This window comes from Passer domesticus, chromosome 6, assembly GCF_036417665.1.
Source record: "Passer domesticus isolate bPasDom1 chromosome 6, bPasDom1.hap1, whole genome shotgun sequence".
NCBI classification, from domain to species: domain Eukaryota; kingdom Metazoa; phylum Chordata; class Aves; order Passeriformes; family Passeridae; genus Passer; species Passer domesticus.
This window is the reverse complement of record NC_087479.1, coordinates 22,012,461-22,032,609: the sequence shown is the minus strand read 5'-3', so window position 1 is coordinate 22,032,609 and position 20,149 is coordinate 22,012,461. Positions and strand designations below refer to the sequence as shown.

Below are 20,149 nucleotides of genomic sequence, written 5' to 3'. Positions count from 1 at the left end.
GCAGCCTGACACTGTTAACAGCACCCAAGGGTAGCAGCCTAGCTTTCAAGCACAGCAGCTTTTTGGGGCCAGCACCGAGCTAGAGCAGGCACTCATCGTGGGAGTGCTGCACATCAGGAGCAGCAGCTACGACTGCAGGCGTCTTTCCACAACAGAAGCGGCTTTTCTAGACTGCACATCAAAGCTCTGCTGTACGATGGACCAGAGACTGCCAAAAACCAGCTAAGCACCCATCTCTCATGCAAGGTTTCCTGGCTCTAGAGTACAAGGCTAGAGGGGAACAATGATCTGTCTGAGCTCTCAAACAGGCTGTGGTGTTACCCAGTCATTCCAGTATAAAACTTATGTCTTGAATTTTTTTGAGGTTTTTATTTTGGGGGTGGGTGGGAAAGGGACTGGGAAAGAAGAGAGAGTTCAGTCTCCTTAATAGGGAAAAGCCTCACTAAGAAAAAAGTGCCAAAATCATGATATAGTGGTTTTTTAAAGTCTTTATTATGCAGAACATAGAATATATTTGAATGAATTATTTCCCCAAGCATTTTTTTTCTCCAGTGCTTTTTTTTAACATGCATTGTTACCTTTTTAAAGCCAATGTACCATCCATTTATCTTTTTCCCTGCCCACAGAGCATCCATATTCATGTTAATCACAAGTGTAAAAAAAATTAGACATCTGGCATAAAATATTTTGGGGGGGGGGGACCCATTTAAAAATTTTATCTAAAATGTCTTATCTACAAAAAAATCCAATATATATGTACATTATAGCAACACAGAGGCATAAGAATACAGTGCAATTTAAGACGAAGTGCTGTGACTTGGTAATTCTGCCCAGGGCTTGTGGAGATGTGGGCCACCATTGGCTTTGGGGCTGCTAGCCTAAAGCCTCAGGCTCCAGCATTCCTCAGTTCTCTCCCAAGTGGGTCTGAAGTTAATATTGGGAGGCTAGAGATGCATTAAGCTTAATAAACCATTAGGGGGTAGCAGAAATACTGTCTGAATAGGATGAGCTTTGGCAAAAAAAATAAAAAGAATGTTTGCAAAGGTCAGATGGCTTGGTGCATGTTTCACCTCACTGTGGGTATTTCTGGAACGGCACCAAGCCTTGGCATATTCACATGTTCACCTACCACTGAGGAAATGAATTTGCTAGCTGCCACTGGCTCTGGAGTCCCTGACTGGCTCAGTGAGTCTCCCACGTTCAGCAGCCCAGGAACAAGTTACTGATGGAAGTACACAGGAACTACATAAGCTGCACAGGAACATCGGTGCAGAGAACTGCACTACTTTTGGCTCCCACCTACAGACATCTCCTTAAACAGTTGCTAGCCAGGATCACACACAATTTGAGTTTTGAACCTCTCCCTCCCGAGAAAACAGCAGCACACACTGCTTAACTAAGAGCACCGAGTATTCTTCTGTGGGTTAAAATCCACTGCATTCCTCCAGGTCAGTCTTAATTTTAATTCTTCATACCAAGAATCACAGTTTAAGGCCTTCAACACACACCACAGCCATCATCTGCTTCACCCAGCCCCATTTGGGGATATAAGCACAACAGCTCCAATGTCTGCAACAAATGCTTCTCTTTTCAGTGAAAGGTAAAGCACAATACTTCACACAAACACTTTATGTTTGTGCTCTGGTATTATGTCTGAATCCTTGAACAGGTGAACAACTGCAAGGCTGGGAATGTTTACAGGAATACAAAGCCATTGGAATGGCATTGGAGATTTTTTTTTTCTTTTAAAACCATGTTCAGGTTATGCAGGTCAAATGACTCGTGCTTTTCCCAAATAGTGGTCCAATGCCACTTGGTGTCAGGTCCAGCACCAAAGCCAACAATGCACCTGCAGAGGGGTCATACTAAGCATTCCTGAACAGCTCAGCACTTCACTGCTGCTAAAACAGAACAGACTGCAGGTGCCTCAAATCTCCATGCAGAAGGTGTCATCCACACAGATCCCAGCATGCTTGACCCTTTCATAGGCTGAATACAAACTGTAAAAATAATATATATAAACTGCATACATTCTGACTGAGCATTCTTTATTGGGATGCATTTCCACAAGTTTCCTTCTCTGTGATGCAGCAAGGGGGCTCATGCATAGTGCTCCAGATCCAGTGCTGCAAGGTGTTCTCTTAGATGAAATGAAGAGTCATGCTCATGCTTCCTTCCAACCTCTCTTATGATCTCCCTGAATGGAAAACATGGCTTCTGAACAAGCAAACAGCTGTAGGCCAAATGCTTTTAGAAGAAAACAAATCAAAATTTGCACAGAAGAAGTACTTACTTGGCGTGGAAAAGTTTTAGTGTCCATTCAGGCACTGAAAACTGAACTCCTGATTTAGAGATACTTGTTCAAGTACACATAGAAGATCCCTGTACACCTGAAAATAAGCAGGATTGACTACCCCTTTTCTCCATCTCTGCAGTATCAGTCCTTCATCCACACAACACAGAATTGCTGATTTAATGGGCACACTTCCCTTGCCTGTTCTTTGTGAAGGTGCAGCTCTGATAGTGAGTATCACATCTGCACTCTTAGAGGAAACAGCAAGAGGAGGATGGATAATGCAATTCCTTCAGATGTTTGCTCAACTCGCTCCTGAGTCTTTGCCTGAAGCAGAAGCACACTACACCCATAACTCAAGAACCAGAACTGTTCATTAAGGATGCTACTTAGAAGGGAAAAGATAGAGCAACTAGAGAGTTAAAGAAACCATAAACATACTATACAAAAGTTTGTGTCGTGTAAAAAACAAAAATGAAGGCCCTGAATATTCTGACACAAAAAAATTGGTTTCTTCTCTGCCAAAGAACTAAAGGAGAACTATTAATCAGGGTCCTTAAGACAAAGATCTATTTGGGAAAGCCAGCTTCTAACAAGAAGCAGATCTCCCACTCTTTGCTGATGCTCGGTAATAGGAGCTTCTCAACTTTCCTATGAGTGAAAGAATATTAGCCTTAAAAGCAGTTATGGCTCTAAACTCTTCACTCTGCTCAACAGAGGCAAAAACTTGCTTGCTTAGTTCTCCAGAGAGGTACTGGGAAGGTAACTATTGTATATTTATGAGTGAGTTTAGCCAATATACAGTACTGAGCAAAATCCTTTGTTCAAAAGCAGCCTTCATTTTCTTTTCAATTTTGCATCTCTTAAGAAATACCAGGAGTCATTTTCAATTAGAATGTCTCTGAAAAGTTGGCAGGGACTGAAGTTTTATTTCTTAAGCAGCTTTTCTTCCTTTGTGATCTCTCAAGATTTGTTCTTTCATTCATTTCTACTGCCAGGAGAAAAAGGAGACAGATTTCTGGTCAGTACATAAATATCAAAGCAGCAATCCATCCTACACTATGACAGCATACATGCTGTAGGTTTGCCTAGCACAAACTCTTATTGGAATTGTTTTAGTAGATGCAAAAAGGTTTTCTTGGCTTTCAAGCTCAGCAAATTACTGAATTAAAAGTGTGAAATCTTGGGCTTGTAACTCTTACTTTTTCAGAAGCAGTTTCAACAGGTTTCATAATTTTTACCAAACTTTGGCAAAACAGCTTCTCTTGAACAAAAGGCCTCAGAGAGGAGTGGGGGGATTTGCTTTCCAAAAAGGATATGGCAAGGCTGAAATGTAACCAAGTACTTTGCAAATGCTAACTGCCAGAATTATTTCTGAAGTGCCTTTGCAACTCAAAATTCAAAGTTATATGCAGACAGCGTGACACAGCAGACACATACTGAAAGGCAGAAGCTTGAACACAATTTCCTCAACAAATGCAACTAGAAACCAAATGGACACTAGTAATTTTTGAACACTGACTATTTCAGAAGTATTACAGAGGATTTATCTATATTATGAAGATTTTTCCAGATGCTTTTCTCCCTTCCAAAGCTGCTCTAAAACTGATTCCCAGAGACAAGGTTAAGATTCAACACTTGTAGAATCTATGATAAACCACTTTTAACTTAATACATCACAGTTTCCAAACTGAGTCAGGTAGACAGCAGATAAACACACTGTGCAATTGTGAATGCTTAAAAACAGCTACCTACTGATCCAAGCCTTTAAAGTGATCCATTTTGTCTGCTCTTAAACCATTTCATGATCAAGTTAATAGGATCAGGGCTGATGTCAGGGCTTCCTGTACTAACCTCCTCTTGTTCCCTAGTGCAATCCAGAGAGAAAAAAAAAATCAGTAAAGCTTCTTGAAGTCAGAAAGCAGGTAATCTGCTGGAATGTCAGAGCTAATTCTGGGCAGAACATGGGTGAGAAAGTGAGCTTAGCTAACTGCTGTTTATTAACTCTGCCTGAACACATGAGACTATTTCATAACTATCCAAGCTGCACAATGCAGACTTCTCAGACTCTGCATCACTCAGCTCCAGAAGAAGAGCCAACCAACATTAAAGGACTAAGACAGAAAGAGTTAACTGGACCTATTTTCAAACAGTCAATTTCAGTTCTTCTCATATAATTAAATTTCTGAAATTCAATGCTAAAAAAAGGACCAGTGTTTTGAAGTTCCATTACATTAAAAAGTAAAAAGATCTATAAATGCATGAAGTTAGATAGTCTATAAAATAGAAACCAATTCTGCTTTAACTCACCACATGTATTTGCAGAACTGCTTGGTTCTAGTGGCCAAAACACTCCCTCCCTGTTAGCTGCAGAGTGAACATTAAAGAACTTTAAAAGAATGATTTTTTTTTCAGCACCACACAAAGAGCTTTGAGTTGCTCTCTGATTTAGTATTATGATGATCAGTCTGTTTCTAAAACCCCAGTAACCTGCAAAAAGTATTTTGCTAACCCAAACTGAAGAGCTGGCCCAACCCAACTGACACAATGTTAACATTTTACTATCTTTGCAGAAATCGTGTATGTCTAAATATAAAATACAGAGACAAACTACACTGCAATTGACTCATTTAAAACGTTCGGTACCTTTTTGTTGATCTATTCTGTTCACTGAAAAATTCAAGATGGAAAGACTAAGTAGCAGACCAGTTCTAAGGTGTGTTAGAGCAAAGGCATCTATTTGAAACAGAGGGACAGTATCAAACTTGCAAATAAAGACTCCAAACAGCAACTGGCTCAGTGAGCACTCATTTGAGCAGTGTTGATCAGTAGGTAACAGAAGAACAAAAGAATAAAGATATCAAACTAAATGCAATTGTGAGGACACTCTCTCTCTTCAGGGAAGACCTACAGATATGCAGCTGCCAATGGGGACTTTGCTGGCCAGCCAAAATGTAATGTATAACTACAGGATTCAAGCTATCCATATGCATAACAGGGCCAGGGAAGAATACCTCACAGATGACAAGAAACAGTGAGTTAGCATAGCAAAGGGCAGCAGTCTTTCACAGATCTGCATAAAATAGATGGCTCTCCTAACAGTCATTCCTTGTATAGGCCTGCTTATTGAGGGACTTTAAGAGTAAGCACAAGACTTGCTCTAGTTTGTTTAAACCCAAAGGCTCTCTTCTAGGACTTAGTGACTTGTTCATGACTTTATGATAATTCTAAAGCAAGAGAAAATAACCTGAAGATGAGAAAGCAACACATATACAACCCGTATTTTTTCTTTTTTTTAAAAAGAAGTATTAAAAACAAAACCAAACAAACCCCTCTCCATCACTTACCCTCTATCAAAAGGACAATTAGTGTCAAAACCAGGAGAAAATCTGGTATCCATACTGGGAAGGAAAAGAGGCTACAGTTCCAGAAGTCCTTCTGCCTGTGGCTTACAAAACTAATAAATGTTTGGGAACAATGGTCCTGTCAGCGACATGTCAACAACACATTTATTTTAAAAAGGCTAAATTCAAGTTTTAAACATAAGTAACTGCAAATAAAAAAAAAAAACAACTTTGGTTGATTATCCATCTTGTTAAATATGTCAAAGTTAGCAATCAACAGTTTCTCTAGGAAGTCTCCAGAAACAGACAGGTCAGCTTATTCCTAATTGGGAAGATCAGACACCTAGCAGTGACACTGAAAATGCTGCCATGCCAGCGTCACACATGCTCACAACATCTCAGCCAGCATTTGGGAGGCTAATGGTGCTTACAAAGTCTGAACTAATCAGCCACAGCCAACTTAGGTTGCTGTGAACTCATTGAGACAAATAAATAAAAAAAAAAAGCAACAAGAAAAAAATAAAGCCAAGCACCTCTAGGGCCAGACCCTGAAGACACAGAAATCAAAGAATTTTTTTCTCCTCTCCCTATTTACAAAATGCCATTTAGAGCTGATGTGGCCACTTCAGTATTGTGAGGAAATGTCTCTTATACTAAGCAGTCATAAGTGTGTTGTTCACAGATGCTGTGGCCTGTGTGCCACGGAGTGTCCCATGGGGTGTGTCCCTCCCACTGAGGCACATGGAGGGAGTTCAGTCTTCTGTTTCTTCATACGTTGTCTCGTCAAACGGCCGGTCCAAGAGAGGTACCAAACGGCGACGGGAATATTTCAGTTGCAAAAGGTCCCCAACTTCATTGATTTCTTTTAAAGCCTGACAAAGAGACCACAGTAGATCAGCAGAGGAGACAGACGCAAGTTATCCACACATCTTCCTTTATGCATGCCTGCAGACCACTCTGACAGAGGTTTTACTGTGCTAGAAGCCGGTACCTTCAGAAGTGCATAAGATTTTTTTTTTATTTTAGCGTTCAGAAATTTTGAGACCACATAAACAGCACTGGTCACTTAATCGAGAGTGCCTATGCATCCACCTGACTACTCCAGTTCCAGAAAACCCCATGACTATTCACAGATAGAAAAACAGAATAGTGTTCTTCCCTTCCTGGAGGTAATGAAACTAAAATAGAAAAAAACATGTACATTTTGTTTGAGGTTTGACTCCTCCTTATGTATCATTCAGTCTGAAAACAACCTGTGTTACTAAACCTGATCTATTGTATTTTTTAAATTGCAAAATAGCAAAGACAAACTATAATAGTGAGCTAACAAGTTCTATCTTTGTTATAACTACATTTGGTTAATTTGCGTTGTCCATATACAACTACAGATGAAAGCTGTGTGTCATAAGCAACATGGCACAGGAGATTTTTGCCAGACAATCCAAGGAAAGAAAAATAAAAAGTTATTCTGGGTAGGACCCTAAGCATTTTCTCCTTGGAAAGCAAGTCCCACTGAGGTTGCCACAAAGGCTGCACTCAAGCAACTGATGACCCAGAACATTCTACTGAATTAGCACAACCTTTCACCATTTTGACCTGAACTCAAATATTATGAAGTTTACTAAAGATCAAACATCTGCTTGCATAAGAAATGAGGGAAGACCCAGCTCAGTTAATCATACTTCCATTATGTTGCAATCTCTGATAAGACACTGGTCCACACACAATAGGCCAAATCCTAAACTTCATTTCTCTACAGAACACTCCTAGAGCAAAGGACAAAATAAATCAGTTGCTGCAGACAAATCTGTGATAGCACGTGATGCTAGTTATTTTATATAGGCGTGTGATAAAAATTAATTCAATTAATTCAGGAGATCACTTTCAAGTCCAATATGATTTTTTTTTAGTTCAAAGGTTGGCATTCTTCGCCGCCTTGAATTGTAAATTTATTGAGACCGATCCATTCAGCATTGCTTCAGAATGTCACTAATTCAACATTGATGCTCCAATCTGCGTCAAATGCTTGTCTCTTGAGGACAGTTGGAAGATGGGGGTTAATAGCTCTACATGTTTTTTCTTCCTAGATGGATAGTTCAAGTTTTTGTTTCTTTAAACAATGGCTCTTCATGCTTGTTATATCTGGCAGCAAAAACCTCTGCACTCTAAAATCTGGGGGAATGACAAACCCAGAAGTTGGACCTCGGTAAAAACAAAACAAAACAAAAGTGTGGGCACAGTCTGCCAGAGCCTTAAGTAAAGATCCCATATGGAAGCAATTTAAAGCTGAATTTCTGTTGAAAGAGTATGTTAACTGTTATTCTTGAATGCAGATTTAGGATTTTATTAATTTAAAACAAAAAGGACCATGTGACCAGCAAAGACTACAAAGGAAATGGCATTGGTGTACTCTGACTTTAGGAGAGTGTAATATATTTTTCATCACTGAAAAGAAAGCACAGCCCACAGCGATGCAGGTTATGAGGGACTTCACTGTGATCCTAAGCCAAATATTTTTAGGCAAGGAAGTTTTATTTACATAAAACAGTTAAAATTTTAACTAAGAACTGTTCCTCATCATGTGGGTGTATTTAATAAGAACAAGGAAGCATTACAAATATCATTATTTGCAAGACAAGCCTTTCTTCCCTATGCTTCAAACCTGGATAGGTTTTGTTTAAAAAAATATCTCAAGAGCCCTAGTTAGCATCCATGAATACATAGATGGGACACAAAGTTGTCTCCTCTGTCAGTGACTTGAAGAAGCTGTCTGCCAGCTCTCCCCAAGCCCATTCATTTCAGTTCTTCCTCCTGCATATTGTTGCCACAGTTAGCAACAGGGATTAGACCTGAGGTCTGCCTTAATGATTAGCTGCCTGAAATCAATCCCTTTTCACTGCATCACAAGAAAACACTGCACAAAGTCACTGACACAAAGACTTGCTCCTTATTAACTCCTCTTGCCAGTGTTCTGGGTTCTGAGCATGCAGCTATTTTGAACCGTAAAGGGGGTTACGCTAACTTGGAAAAAAGCCTCCACATGCTGAGCTAAATCAGGATTTCTTCATCCACTTCAAAATTCACACCTCATTTTGCACTGGATTAATTTTCTTAGCAGACAAAGTCTAATATATTGAACAAGCATTTCCTCAATTTAGTACATTTAACACTTACAGAGGTACTCTAGCAGTGAGTCTTATGTTAAGTGCATAAAATTTGAAACATTTTTTGGAAAATGCAGAAAGAATTGACAGGAAAAGAGGTTTTTAAAGCAGAGTAATAAAAGTTACAGATAGATTTTGGAAGGGCGCAAATGTGGTATTTATACAGACCCTACAAAAGCAGCTTATTATGGCAAAGGCCCCAGCTAGTCACTAAAAGAAAAGACCAAGAACCTAACCAACTCTAAAATTGCACAATTGCTCAGGTAGTGCCTGCACATCGAGTTTGCACAGTTTCAGTTTTAGCTCAATTTGCAGCAATATATTTCAGAGACTTCAGCTTTCCTGATTTTACTTCCTCCCATCTTTATCCATCCATTCCCACTCCATGCCCACCTGTCCCAGAAGTTACTGCTCCCTCATTTGTGTCAATGAACTCAGGTCTGTTACCACACTCTGAGCCAAGTCTGAAACTATTTATTTTATACAGGGTGAAAGGAAGCAAAGGAGAGGGTCTTCTCTGAAAGTATTGGTTCCAAACCTTTATTTGGAACAGAAACAACTAAACTGAGATAGTTAAGGGAAGAGTAGCAGGACGAGTAGCTGGGAAGGAATTCCTTAAGCAGTCTGTTGTTGGAGTGTTAGGGAATCTCTCAAAGGCAGAAACAACTCAGGAGCATTAAGTCCAGCACCACAGACACACAGCAGGGTGATACTACTCAGTGACACCACACATACATTATGCAACTGCTCACACCACACACTACCTCACTATTTTTTGACAGATATTAAATTTTAAAAGCTTGTCAGTTTAAGCTGCTGATTTTTATGCAAGTTCTGTAGCTGTCAAGTATGAAAAGGTTGTTATTTTTTTGTAAGACATTAGATAAATATCTGTTAGATATCCTATTTGCTGTTCACATATTGAAGTGTTACCACCTGATCATATTTGGACATTGGGAATGATTTCCCTTTCCTAACTCTGTGACTACTCCCAATCACCTTGTCCACAAAATGTTCAAAAATAATTTAAAGATTTTTTTTTCTTCACAATCTTTTCAAGATAAAGGCATGGCTTTTTAACCTGCAGTTCCTTACACTATTTTGCCCTTCTTCAAGAAGAAGGTGACATTGGCTGTCTTCCAGTCCTCAGGAGCCTCCCCCAGCCACCATGAACTCTTCCTCCAAAGATGATAATCAAGAGTGGCCTCACAGTGACAGCCAACTCCCTCCATGCTTCTGGATGCAGCTCATCAGGTCCCATGGACTTGTGCATGTTGATTTTATTTAAATGTTCCCTTACTGGAGCCTCCTTCACATCAAAGGTAAGTCTTTACTGCTCCATACTTTTCTATAACCTCATGGTCTCAGAGTTCCTAAGTCTCACCAGCAGATTGAAACAACAAAGGCACTGAGTACCCTTACCTCTTGGACAGATTTCTCACCTGATTTCCCTGTGCCATTCAGCAGCAGTCCTCCACATTTTCTCTACTCTTTCTCTTGTTACTAATGCCCCATAAAAACTCTGCCTGCTGCATTTGATGTCCTTTGACAGACTTAGTTGCAGGTGGGCTTTGGTTTTCCTGACCCCATCCCTGGTCACCTGTCTGTGCCTGCACCTCTTATGCAATTTTATGATATATTTTTGTTGGTTTGTTCATCCATGCAGGCTTCTCACCACATTTCCCCTCCTTTAAGTCAGGATAAATCATTCTTCAGGGAAGAAGTGGGGAGGAAAAATCAATTAACTGTCCTGGACACCTCTGCTCTTTGACACTGTATCCTATGGGATTCTTTCAAATAGGTCTCTGAATAGGACAGAGTCTACTGTCATGAAGTCCAAATTCATGACTCAACCTAGTTTATATTCTGAGTCACAGACCCTCAAAGTGGGGTAAAAAGTGCAGAACTTTGGCAGTGCCTAAGACAGCCCATGTACACATGTCCATCAAAAAAGATTATTCAGAAGACTCAAAATTGAATGTAGCTACCACTAAGACATACTAAGAATAGTCAGACTTATCCATATAATCCTCTTTCAACTCTGTTAGTCAGACATCCTTACTTTTTGAAGGCAGCATCTCCTGACTGTGATGCAGGCCTCCTTCGAGGGAACCTCCATTCCCCCTCCAAGTGCCGGTAAGGGTAAGTAAGGCATTGCATGTGGTACAGACTCACTAGGACAGGGTCATTTAAGATACAGTGCTCTGAAGCTTTAAACAAGAACAGGAATAGTAATCTCTGGAATAAAAATGCTCACTAGTAATCATGTGCTTCCTTTTGAGGGAAATAGAAATGTTTTGGAGGTTCTCAGGTCTTTTTATTTTGTTTTTCTTATCATTAACATCTAGGGTCAGAAGATGTTTCCTTCTAACCAGTTCAATGCAAGGTATAGCCTTTAAAGAGGGTAAAAAGCATTGTCTCACAAGAATGAGACTGTCTCCTTTTAAAATAGAACAAGAAAAGTCCTGAGATTTACTTTAAGCAGCCCTTCCACACTGTTAAAGCAAGGAAAGAGATGGAGTCATTGCTAGCTCTATTGCAAAGGGCTTTGAAGATTAGCTTCAACTATGCTGTGTTCCAAACATTGAACCAGTGCACAAAACCCAGACAATTGTTGTATCTGTTTATTAGCAGGCACGAGCAGAAGGAAGACAAGATGAGACACTTACTGTATCAAGCATCTCTTTGGTATGAGCTGCAGACAAACAGAACCTGGCTCTGGACTCGATGATGGGGGTGGCAGGGAAGCCCACAACCACAACACCGATGTTCCGCTTCAGCATCTCGCGCCCGAACGCGCTGCCAGAGAGAACGAGACAGTCACATTATTCCAGGGGAGGCAGAGCAGGAGCATCAAGGACTCGGGATGGTAACCCATACAGGCCTTTTGCAGCAAGGCTGTCACACCACAGCTTGGAGCTTCCAGTGCTTTCTTTTTAGAGGCAGAAATGCCTGCTCATAAAAGCCTTTTTAAAATTCAATCCCAAGGTGGTCCTTCTCAAAAGGTTTCAGTGTATTAAGTTCTAACAAAGATGAAAGATTATATGTGGCAGAGACTGGTCTTTCAGCAGACTGTTTCTAAATGGATTTGTAACCTAAGCTTGGAAATCTTTCCAAAAGGAAAGAGTGATTTTGGCTCAGAAGTTTGAGTATACAAGGAGCCCCTCATGCTGCAATGCCCCAAAGCGGATGTTTCTGCAATTTCAAGATGTTTTGTGTTCATGAATTTAATTTTATTAAAGTACATTATTGCATCACAGAATGTACCACTTTATAAGTATCACGGGAACCACTGAATCACCAGAGTAAATTGAGATAATCAAATAAGATACCTAATTTTTTAGGGAAGGTGCAAAAATGCAACTGTCACACACTATCTTCAACAAAACAAATTCTTAAGGAGACTAAAGAAAGTAGTGGCTGTGACTTATACAATGAGAGGCACAAAGATCTCGATCAGATCTGTAATGGCAGTGCAGTTGGGAGTGTTTCTGCAGACCAGGAGAAATGGTTAATCCTTTTTGAATAGACCTTGTTGTGAGAAGCTGCCATGAACTTAAGAGGTTTATAAGGACATGTAAAATAGCATTCTTTTACTAGGTCTTTATATTTTCTGTCACAACTATTTTCCTTATAAATAGGTGCATCCTGATACACTTCATTTTGTAGCTATTTATTACTCTCAAACTGTTTCAAAAACAGGCTACAAGGGACAAAGAAAAGATCAAGTAAATCCAATGCAGATCCTAAGGGCCAAGTCTCATCAGAGCTCTCTGTTCTTGCTCATTTTAAGTAAGATACTGGCCCAACTGCTCAGCTAATAAATATTTCCATGAATGTTTCCAAGGAAAAGATTGTATTGACTGGTAGAGAAGCTGGGCAGTGGAAACAGCTGCCTCTGTGTGCTGGACATGTAGTCTGCAGCACCCATAAAGGTAACAGGCCTTTTAAAACTCTGTTACACTGAGAAGGGTGGAGAACAAGGGTATCTAGCTATGCCAGACTGAAGCCTGAGCTAGTCAAGCACTAGAGATGTTCAGTACAGTGCAAAATGAAACTATGTTTTTCAAATTTGAAAGTGTTGATTGAGCACTGCATTATACAGACCCTGAAAAGTAGCGTTCAAAGCCAAGCCATCCTTGAAATCAGGATTTTGTTTATGTTGAAAAATGTTCAATATATATTTTATGTATCCTCCTTGTAGAATTTTAGCCTTAATTATCCACACAGGACCCCACAAATTGGGAAGAATTTATAAACCTATGTGTGTTGTTTTAGTATTTACCATCCCAATGCCTGAGTGATTATATCTAGACCTCTTATAAACTTGGAATTCATTAAATACATATTGTTGTGTCCCATCATGTTCCATCCCCGCTGTTTTTCCTTTTCTAATTTTCAAAGTTCATCAATGAAAATGTAGTCTCCTTCTGATCCAGGAGCTAGCTGAAAGACTTCCTCCAGACTTTTAATGTTAATTTCCATTCAATTTCAGCTCCTCTTTAGCACATTTACACACTTTACATATAAATATAATGGAAACACACAACCCAACCTTTAAAACGTGACACATAAGAGGCCAAATTGCTTCCCCAACGTGCTTTCTTGATGTCCGAAGCTACAAGCCTCAATTTTCTCAAGATCACTTCTAGAAGTTTCCATATTTTACAGGCCTCAGTAATGATCATAAAAGCAGAAATCAAACAAATCTTGTCTTATATTTAGAAAACTCTGCATATTCTTACACCAACCTAGCTTTAAAGAAGATGGTTAAGAAGTTATGCTGTCAAACATACCCAATTTTTGCTGGCATGTACAGCATCAGAGGCACAACAGGGGAATCTTCATTTCCATAGATGATAAAGCCCATCTCTTTCAGTCGTCTCCTGAAATATCTCGTGTTCTCTGCCAGCTGCTGCACACGTGCTCTCCCTAGAAAAGAATTGAAGGTGAGACTGAACTTAGTTGCCATGAGTCACATCCATAACTGCAACACAAGACCTCAAACTGACATTAATGTCCTGCTTGTGCTTATGGAAGCGTTAAAAATAAATGCAAATTGGGATTTGTACTTTCTTCTCCTTCATGTAACCAAGATTAATCATGCATTTTCTGACAAGTCTGAATGGACCAGGAAAGGCACAACTATTAAGTCCAAGCACTGCCTAGTTTTTCCATATCAGGTTTTCCCTCAATCAAGAGGTACCCAGCAAAAAAAGGGCAGTTACCTGCTTCTAAACAAGATTCAAAGTTTTCTCAGAATTCACTAGTAACTGCATCTTGAAGAAGAGTTTGCTTACACTTTGAGTAATTAATGGAAAACCTATTGAATCAGCTGGTGTTGTTCACCATGTTTTATCCTGCTTGCCTGCATTATTGTAAATTATTACTTTCCTCTTTAGATCTCTTTGCTGAACTATCACGTGGCTGCTCCCTAACCTTTTTCACTTAAAATGAGCTGGGTTTAAATTAAACCGATTACTTCTGATAATCCAGCTCACTTCAGTTAAGTGGCAGCAGCCAATTTATCATGTATTCAGCCATTTCTGTAGGGATTCTTTGATATTTGTCAAAATTAGTACACAGGATATTAGATAATATCTATTTAAATATTTCAAATGTTCAGATATATGTATAGAACAACCTATCAGTTAATTAAATTCTAGCCTAGCACACTGTACTATGTTCCTGTATTGCCCAGAAAAAGGTTCACATCATCTCACTTAAGCAGATCATAATACATTTCTGATCAACCAATACTCTAATGTGCTTATGAGATTAAGCACTATGCCTTTGATGAGACTATAATAAGTAACATTTAACTTACTTGTTTCTGATCCACAAAGTATATTTCTGGATAATTGATCACCCAAACATTGTCCAGGTGGGTGATTCATAAACTGAACCATTAAATGTAAAGCATGCAGATCTATGCACATAGTGAAGGTGGCTGCTAGACATTCATCACCTTCCTTTAAAGTTGCAGATAACATAAGGTGATTAACTAACAAGTCTCAAAGAAACATCCAACACCCACACAGCTCTGCTCCAGGCCAGAACAAATGTAATTTTAAGAACCTATATAGTATTTGGTGCCAAGAGTATCAGACATTCCACCCACAAGCAGGCAATCAAAAGCAAAACCCCATCAAAGGCATAGCATAAGAAAAAAAGGTGAAACCTGTTACGTTTGCAAAACTTGGCCTATCATTAGTAGGTAGAAGCTGATATTTTTAATAGCACTGAGTACCACTTAAGACATCTATTCTTCCCCATTAATAGTATTATTTCTTAATTTTTTCTCCTCCAGAATTTCTCCAGAAGCTTAGTTCCTCTTCCCCAAAAAGCAGTAAGATTTCAGTAAAACACAGAGGCTTCTTGAACTTATGAAACTACATTTATAATTTATTCACATCAGATCAGATCCTCTGCTGATAGAGAGGATCCAGCTTTCTCTTACGTTTTCAGACCAATTATTTGGTCATTTTAAATAACCCAGACTGCAAAATTAAGTTGAACAGAAGAAACAAACTCAATAAAATTAAAAGAACCAAGCTAACTGCAAGATACCAAAAATAGTGGGCCAAAAGCCACTACTTGCATTTCTAATATTGAGGCAATCAATAAATACACAAGTGTCCACAGCAAACTTTATGCAGAAAAAAAAAACTATTTTGGCATCTTCTGAGAAAGCTGCATCTGCACATCTCCTACAGAGAAATGCAACAATTTCTGGTATGTCAGGTCAGTGATGTACAATTGCATCAAAATACAAATCAGATTTCACAAGCAGTAAGGTAACATACACAGCTGCTGTGATCAGCCCCTCTCCCAGGACAAGGAATGAAGCTTTTGCCATACATACATGTTCTCTGTGTTCCCATAAAGCATGGAGTTTACAGTGTTGTAGCAGAAGGAATTTCATCACCTGTATGGCTTTCCTCTCTAAACATTCACACCCTTACCCATGTTGTTGGGAGCCTTCCAGACTAAAGATTAAAGAGTAATCTTAATTTGTAGTTGGCAACTGCTTCACAGTCTTCCCTAAACTCCTACTAACAAAAACAGGTTATGATTCTGGATTTGTCCTTACAGATTGAAGAATGCTTTGCAATGTAAACAAGTCTCTAGAACAAGTCTTTCAGTTCTCTACAGAGATGTAATCACCTATTAAAAGCAACTGACAGATTTGGAAGATGTTGCCTTCTTTATGTTTGTGGGTCTCAAAAATCTATCAGCTTTTACTTCACTCTAGAGCATTAAGTAATTTAATAAAATTATTACTCATTTAAAAACTTGTGGCTACAATAATATTACCAAGTACTTGAAAATACATTCAGTGGCATCTCTCCCCAATGGCTCACTACCCATCACATGTCATTACCATCTGAGGAGAACTGTAGTTCTGGTGAAGCAAAGTACTGGGAATCAAACAAAAATTGAGCACAGGTTCCTCATCCTCTGCTTGCCTTTCTCCCTGCATTCTGTGCAAGTAGTCTTGTCTGTACTTCAACTTGTCTAGTCTCCTACTCCACTATAAAATCCTACACTTGGAAGAGTGATTACACATGCTAATTGAATAGGGTTTGCAATATTATGCAACAAACATATATCCAGTGTTCTGCTCTACTAACATTTGCTGGTTCAGCCCCATTGGTACCCACAGGTGTAGCAGGCTGTTAACTGCTAGTTCAGTTCCACCATATTTTCTGGGACCCCAAAGACAAACCACGCAGTGCTGGAAAAGGCAGTGAGCAGGTATCATTGCTAATCTCACTCACAACCCAAACAGTGCACTGAAAACAGGACCTTTAAATCCCTTCCCAGCCCAAGCATCTCCTGATGGTTAGAGCTTTGTCCACAACTGCTCAACTGTAGGCCTAGAAGAATTGTCAGGACTACATAAATTCTCCAGTAACTGGATTTTTTGGCAGTATGCAGCTGCATTTTTAAGACCACGCTAAAAAGGCCAGATCAGACACCACCCTGCCAACTGTTCTTGCATAGAAGTTGTGCAATGATTCTGGTAACGTCCTTTCATCTAGGAAACTGGAATGTGATGACCTTCAGCAAAGGAAGGAAAGGGGGAAAAAAAGGGATGATTACTGGAACTGAGTTCTTCAAAAGGTTAAAAAAAATAGAACTGTTTATCAGATCAACTCAAGTCCCTCATGGGTCCTGTAAATGGCTTAAACTAACTTCTGACAGAACAACATTGAAATTAGAGGACAACTAATAACATTTCCTGTACTTCTGTACCCTTTTGCAAATTTACTAGAGTCATATCAAGATTGCTCTTACAATTTAGTAAAACACTTCCTTACTTGTAGTAGCCTGGCCATCATTTAGTCTCAAGTGCACATATATCTCCTAAAGAACATGCTACCATTGTATCAGAAGTAAAGGTCACATGCCATCTAAAAGGGAGAAACACGCTCCTGTCACAACTAAACAATATAAGAAGTATTCTTTAAAAAATGCAGCTAGCATGTACCTGAAGAAAAAAATAAAATTCAACACCCTAGAGACAGTACTCCATTATGAATCTGAAAACACATGAGATGCATATTCCTTGCAAGTAAATTAGTGTCTTTGCTAGAACAGGTTCCCACAGGCTGGAACAATGACCCTGAGATTAGCTCAGATAATTAGAGCACGGTGCCAATAACACCATGCTGTGGATCCATCTAATATCTGCATGGGCCATTCATGTTAGAGTTGGACTTCACGATCCTTGTGGGTCCCTTTCAAGTCAGGATATACAGTAGTTCTGTGAATAATTCTTCATCACTTGTGAAGGTGTCTGCTTTAAAGCTCATAATGCTCAGAAAGGCAGAAGTTATAATGAAAACAGGAAGCAGAGGAGGCAGAGTTACTGAATGCCTTCTCCACATCAGTCTTCATTGACAAGACCATTCCCCAGCAATCTCTGACCCTGGTCTGAAGACCAGAGAAGGTAAAGGAGTATTGTAAACATGACTCTCCCCCGGTGAAGGAGGACTGGGTAAAAAAACCCTAAGACTGGAGATCCACAAGTTCATGGGCCCTAACAGGATGCATCCACAACTGTTGAGAGAGCTGGTGGACACCACAGCAGGGCAGCTCATGATCATCTTTGAATGGTGATCAGGAGGGGTGCCTGAAGACTGGAAGAAAGCAAATGTCTCTGCAGAGTTCAAAAGGGCAAGAAGGAGAGCCCAGGAAATTACCAGCTAGTCAGCCTCACCTCAATCCCAGGAAAGGTGAGGGAGCAGCTCATTCTGGAGACCATCTCTATCCACATGGACAACAAGAAGGTAATCAGGAATAGTCAGCATGGATTAACTAAAGGTAAATCACGTTTGATGAACTTGATTGACTTCTGTGATGAATCAACTACCTGGATGGATGCCGGGAGAGAATGGATATTGTCTGCCTAGACTTCAGCAAGACTTTTGATGCCATCTCTCACAATATCCTCACACGCAAATTCAGGAAGTGTGGAATGGATGAGTGGACAGTGAGATGGACTGAGAACTGGCTGAACAGCAGACCCCAGAGGGTTGTAATCAGTGGCAGAAGGTCTAGTTGGATACCTGTCACTAGTGGTGTCCCCCAAGGTCCAATACTGGGCACAGTATTGTTTAACTCGTTCATCAAAGACTTGGATGGAAGACACACCTCCTCAGCAAGTTCACTGATGACATGAAAGAGTGGCCAATTCCACAGAGGGCTGTAGAGCCCTTCAGAAGGACCTCATCATGCTGAAGCAATGAGCAGAGAAGAACTGTCTGAAGTTCAACAAAGGCAAATGCAGGGTCCTGCACCTGAGGAAGAATAACCCCATGTACTGGTACAGACTGGGGGCCAACCTGCTGGGCAGCACCTCTGTGGAGAAGGACCTGGGGGTCCTGGTGGACAACAGGCTGTCCATGAGCCAGCAGTGAGCCCTTCCTTGTGGCCAGGAAGGCCAGTGGTGTCCTGACGTGCATTAGGAAGAGCATTGCCAGCAGGTCAAGGGAGGTGATCCTGCCCCTCTCCTCAGCCCTGGTGAGGCCACAGCTGCAGTGCTGTGTCCAGCTCTGGGCTCCTCAGTACCAGAGAGACTTGGAGCTTCTGACACAGGTCCAGTGGAGGGCAACAAAGGTGATTAAGGGACTGGAGCATCTCTCTCACGAGGAAAGGCTCAAGGAGCTGGGCCTGTTCAGCCCTGAGAAGAGACAACTGAGAGGGGAACTGGTCAATGTACACAAGTATCTGAAGGGAGAGTGCCAAGAGAAAGGATCCAGGCTTTTCTTGGTGGTGCCAAGGAACAAGGAAAGGGGCAATGGGCAGAAACTGATGCACAGGAAATTCCACCTGAAGATGAGGAAGAAATTCTTTATTGTGCAGATGACTGAGCACTGTAACAGATTGCCCAGAGAGATTGTGGAGTATCCCTCACCAGTATCACAGAATGATCGAGGTTGGAAAAGACCTTTGAGATCATCAAATCCAACCTATGACCTAACCCAACATCTCCCCATCAACTAAACCATGGCACTGAGTGCCATGTCCAGTCTATTTTTGAACACCATCCAGGGATAGTGACTCCACTACCTCCCTGGGCAGACTATTCCAGTGCCTAATCACTCTTCCAGTGACGATTTTTTTTTTCTGACATCTAACCTGAACTTCCTCTGGCGCAGCTCAAGACTGTGTTCTTTTTTTCTGTTAGTAGTTGCCTGGGAGAAGAGACCAACCCTCCCCTGCCTAGAGGCACCCTTCATTTTGTTGTAGAGAATGACATGATCTCCCCTGAGTCTCCTTTTTTCCAGGCTAAACAACCCCAGCTCCCTCAGCTGCTCTTCACAGGGCTTATGTTCCACACCATCCTTGTTGCCCTCCTCTAGATGCATTCAAGCATCTCAATGTTCTTCCTAAACTGAAGGGCCCAGATATTAAAGAAATGTCTGGATACAATCCTGTGCAAAGTGTTCGAGGGTAACCCTGCTTGAGCAGGATGGAATCACACCTTACCCAGTGTGTGATTCTGTTAGTACATAAGAGATACTTAAGCACATTTCTTCTTGAAGTAGAAATTGAGTTGATATTGACAATAATTATCAGCAGGATAAAAAGGGAGCTGCACATTCCACCACAGTACATCTAAACTCCTTTTGCAATGGGTTTACCAATGACACACATCAACAGAGAAAGTCACCTGTATTTAACCTCACTCTCTCATAAAAGCTCATGCTTAAACTAACAGTCCAGATACTTAAGGATTCTTATACAACCCAAATTTGGAAAAATATGTTTATTAATAAATAAACAACAATTTCTCAGCAATTAAAATTTTTTGCAAGGCCAGGATGAACTTAGCCTTT

At 40.3% G+C, this 20,149-nt stretch overlaps 1 protein-coding gene across 16 annotated transcripts in view; it reads right to left on the bottom strand.

Moving 5' to 3' along the window:
* Positions 1-470: 470 nt before the first annotated feature.
* Positions 471-20,149, bottom strand: part of SPTLC2 (serine palmitoyltransferase long chain base subunit 2) — a 78,126-nt gene continuing 58,447 nt past the window's right edge. For 5 of the 16 annotated variants that reach the window (XM_064423735.1, XM_064423739.1, XM_064423737.1 and 2 more), the window contains exons 10-12: positions 13,598-13,733; positions 11,471-11,600; positions 471-6,509 (exon numbers count right to left, since the gene is read on the bottom strand). In XM_064423735.1, the coding sequence (XP_064279805.1) occupies positions 6,390-6,509; positions 11,471-11,600; positions 13,598-13,733 (386 nt within the window). In that variant the 3' untranslated portion in view covers positions 471-6,389. The remainder of the gene's footprint in view (positions 6,510-11,470; positions 11,601-13,597; positions 13,734-20,149) is intronic. The other 11 variants (XR_010364384.1, XR_010364385.1, XR_010364383.1 and 8 more) reach the window with 11 other exon arrangements.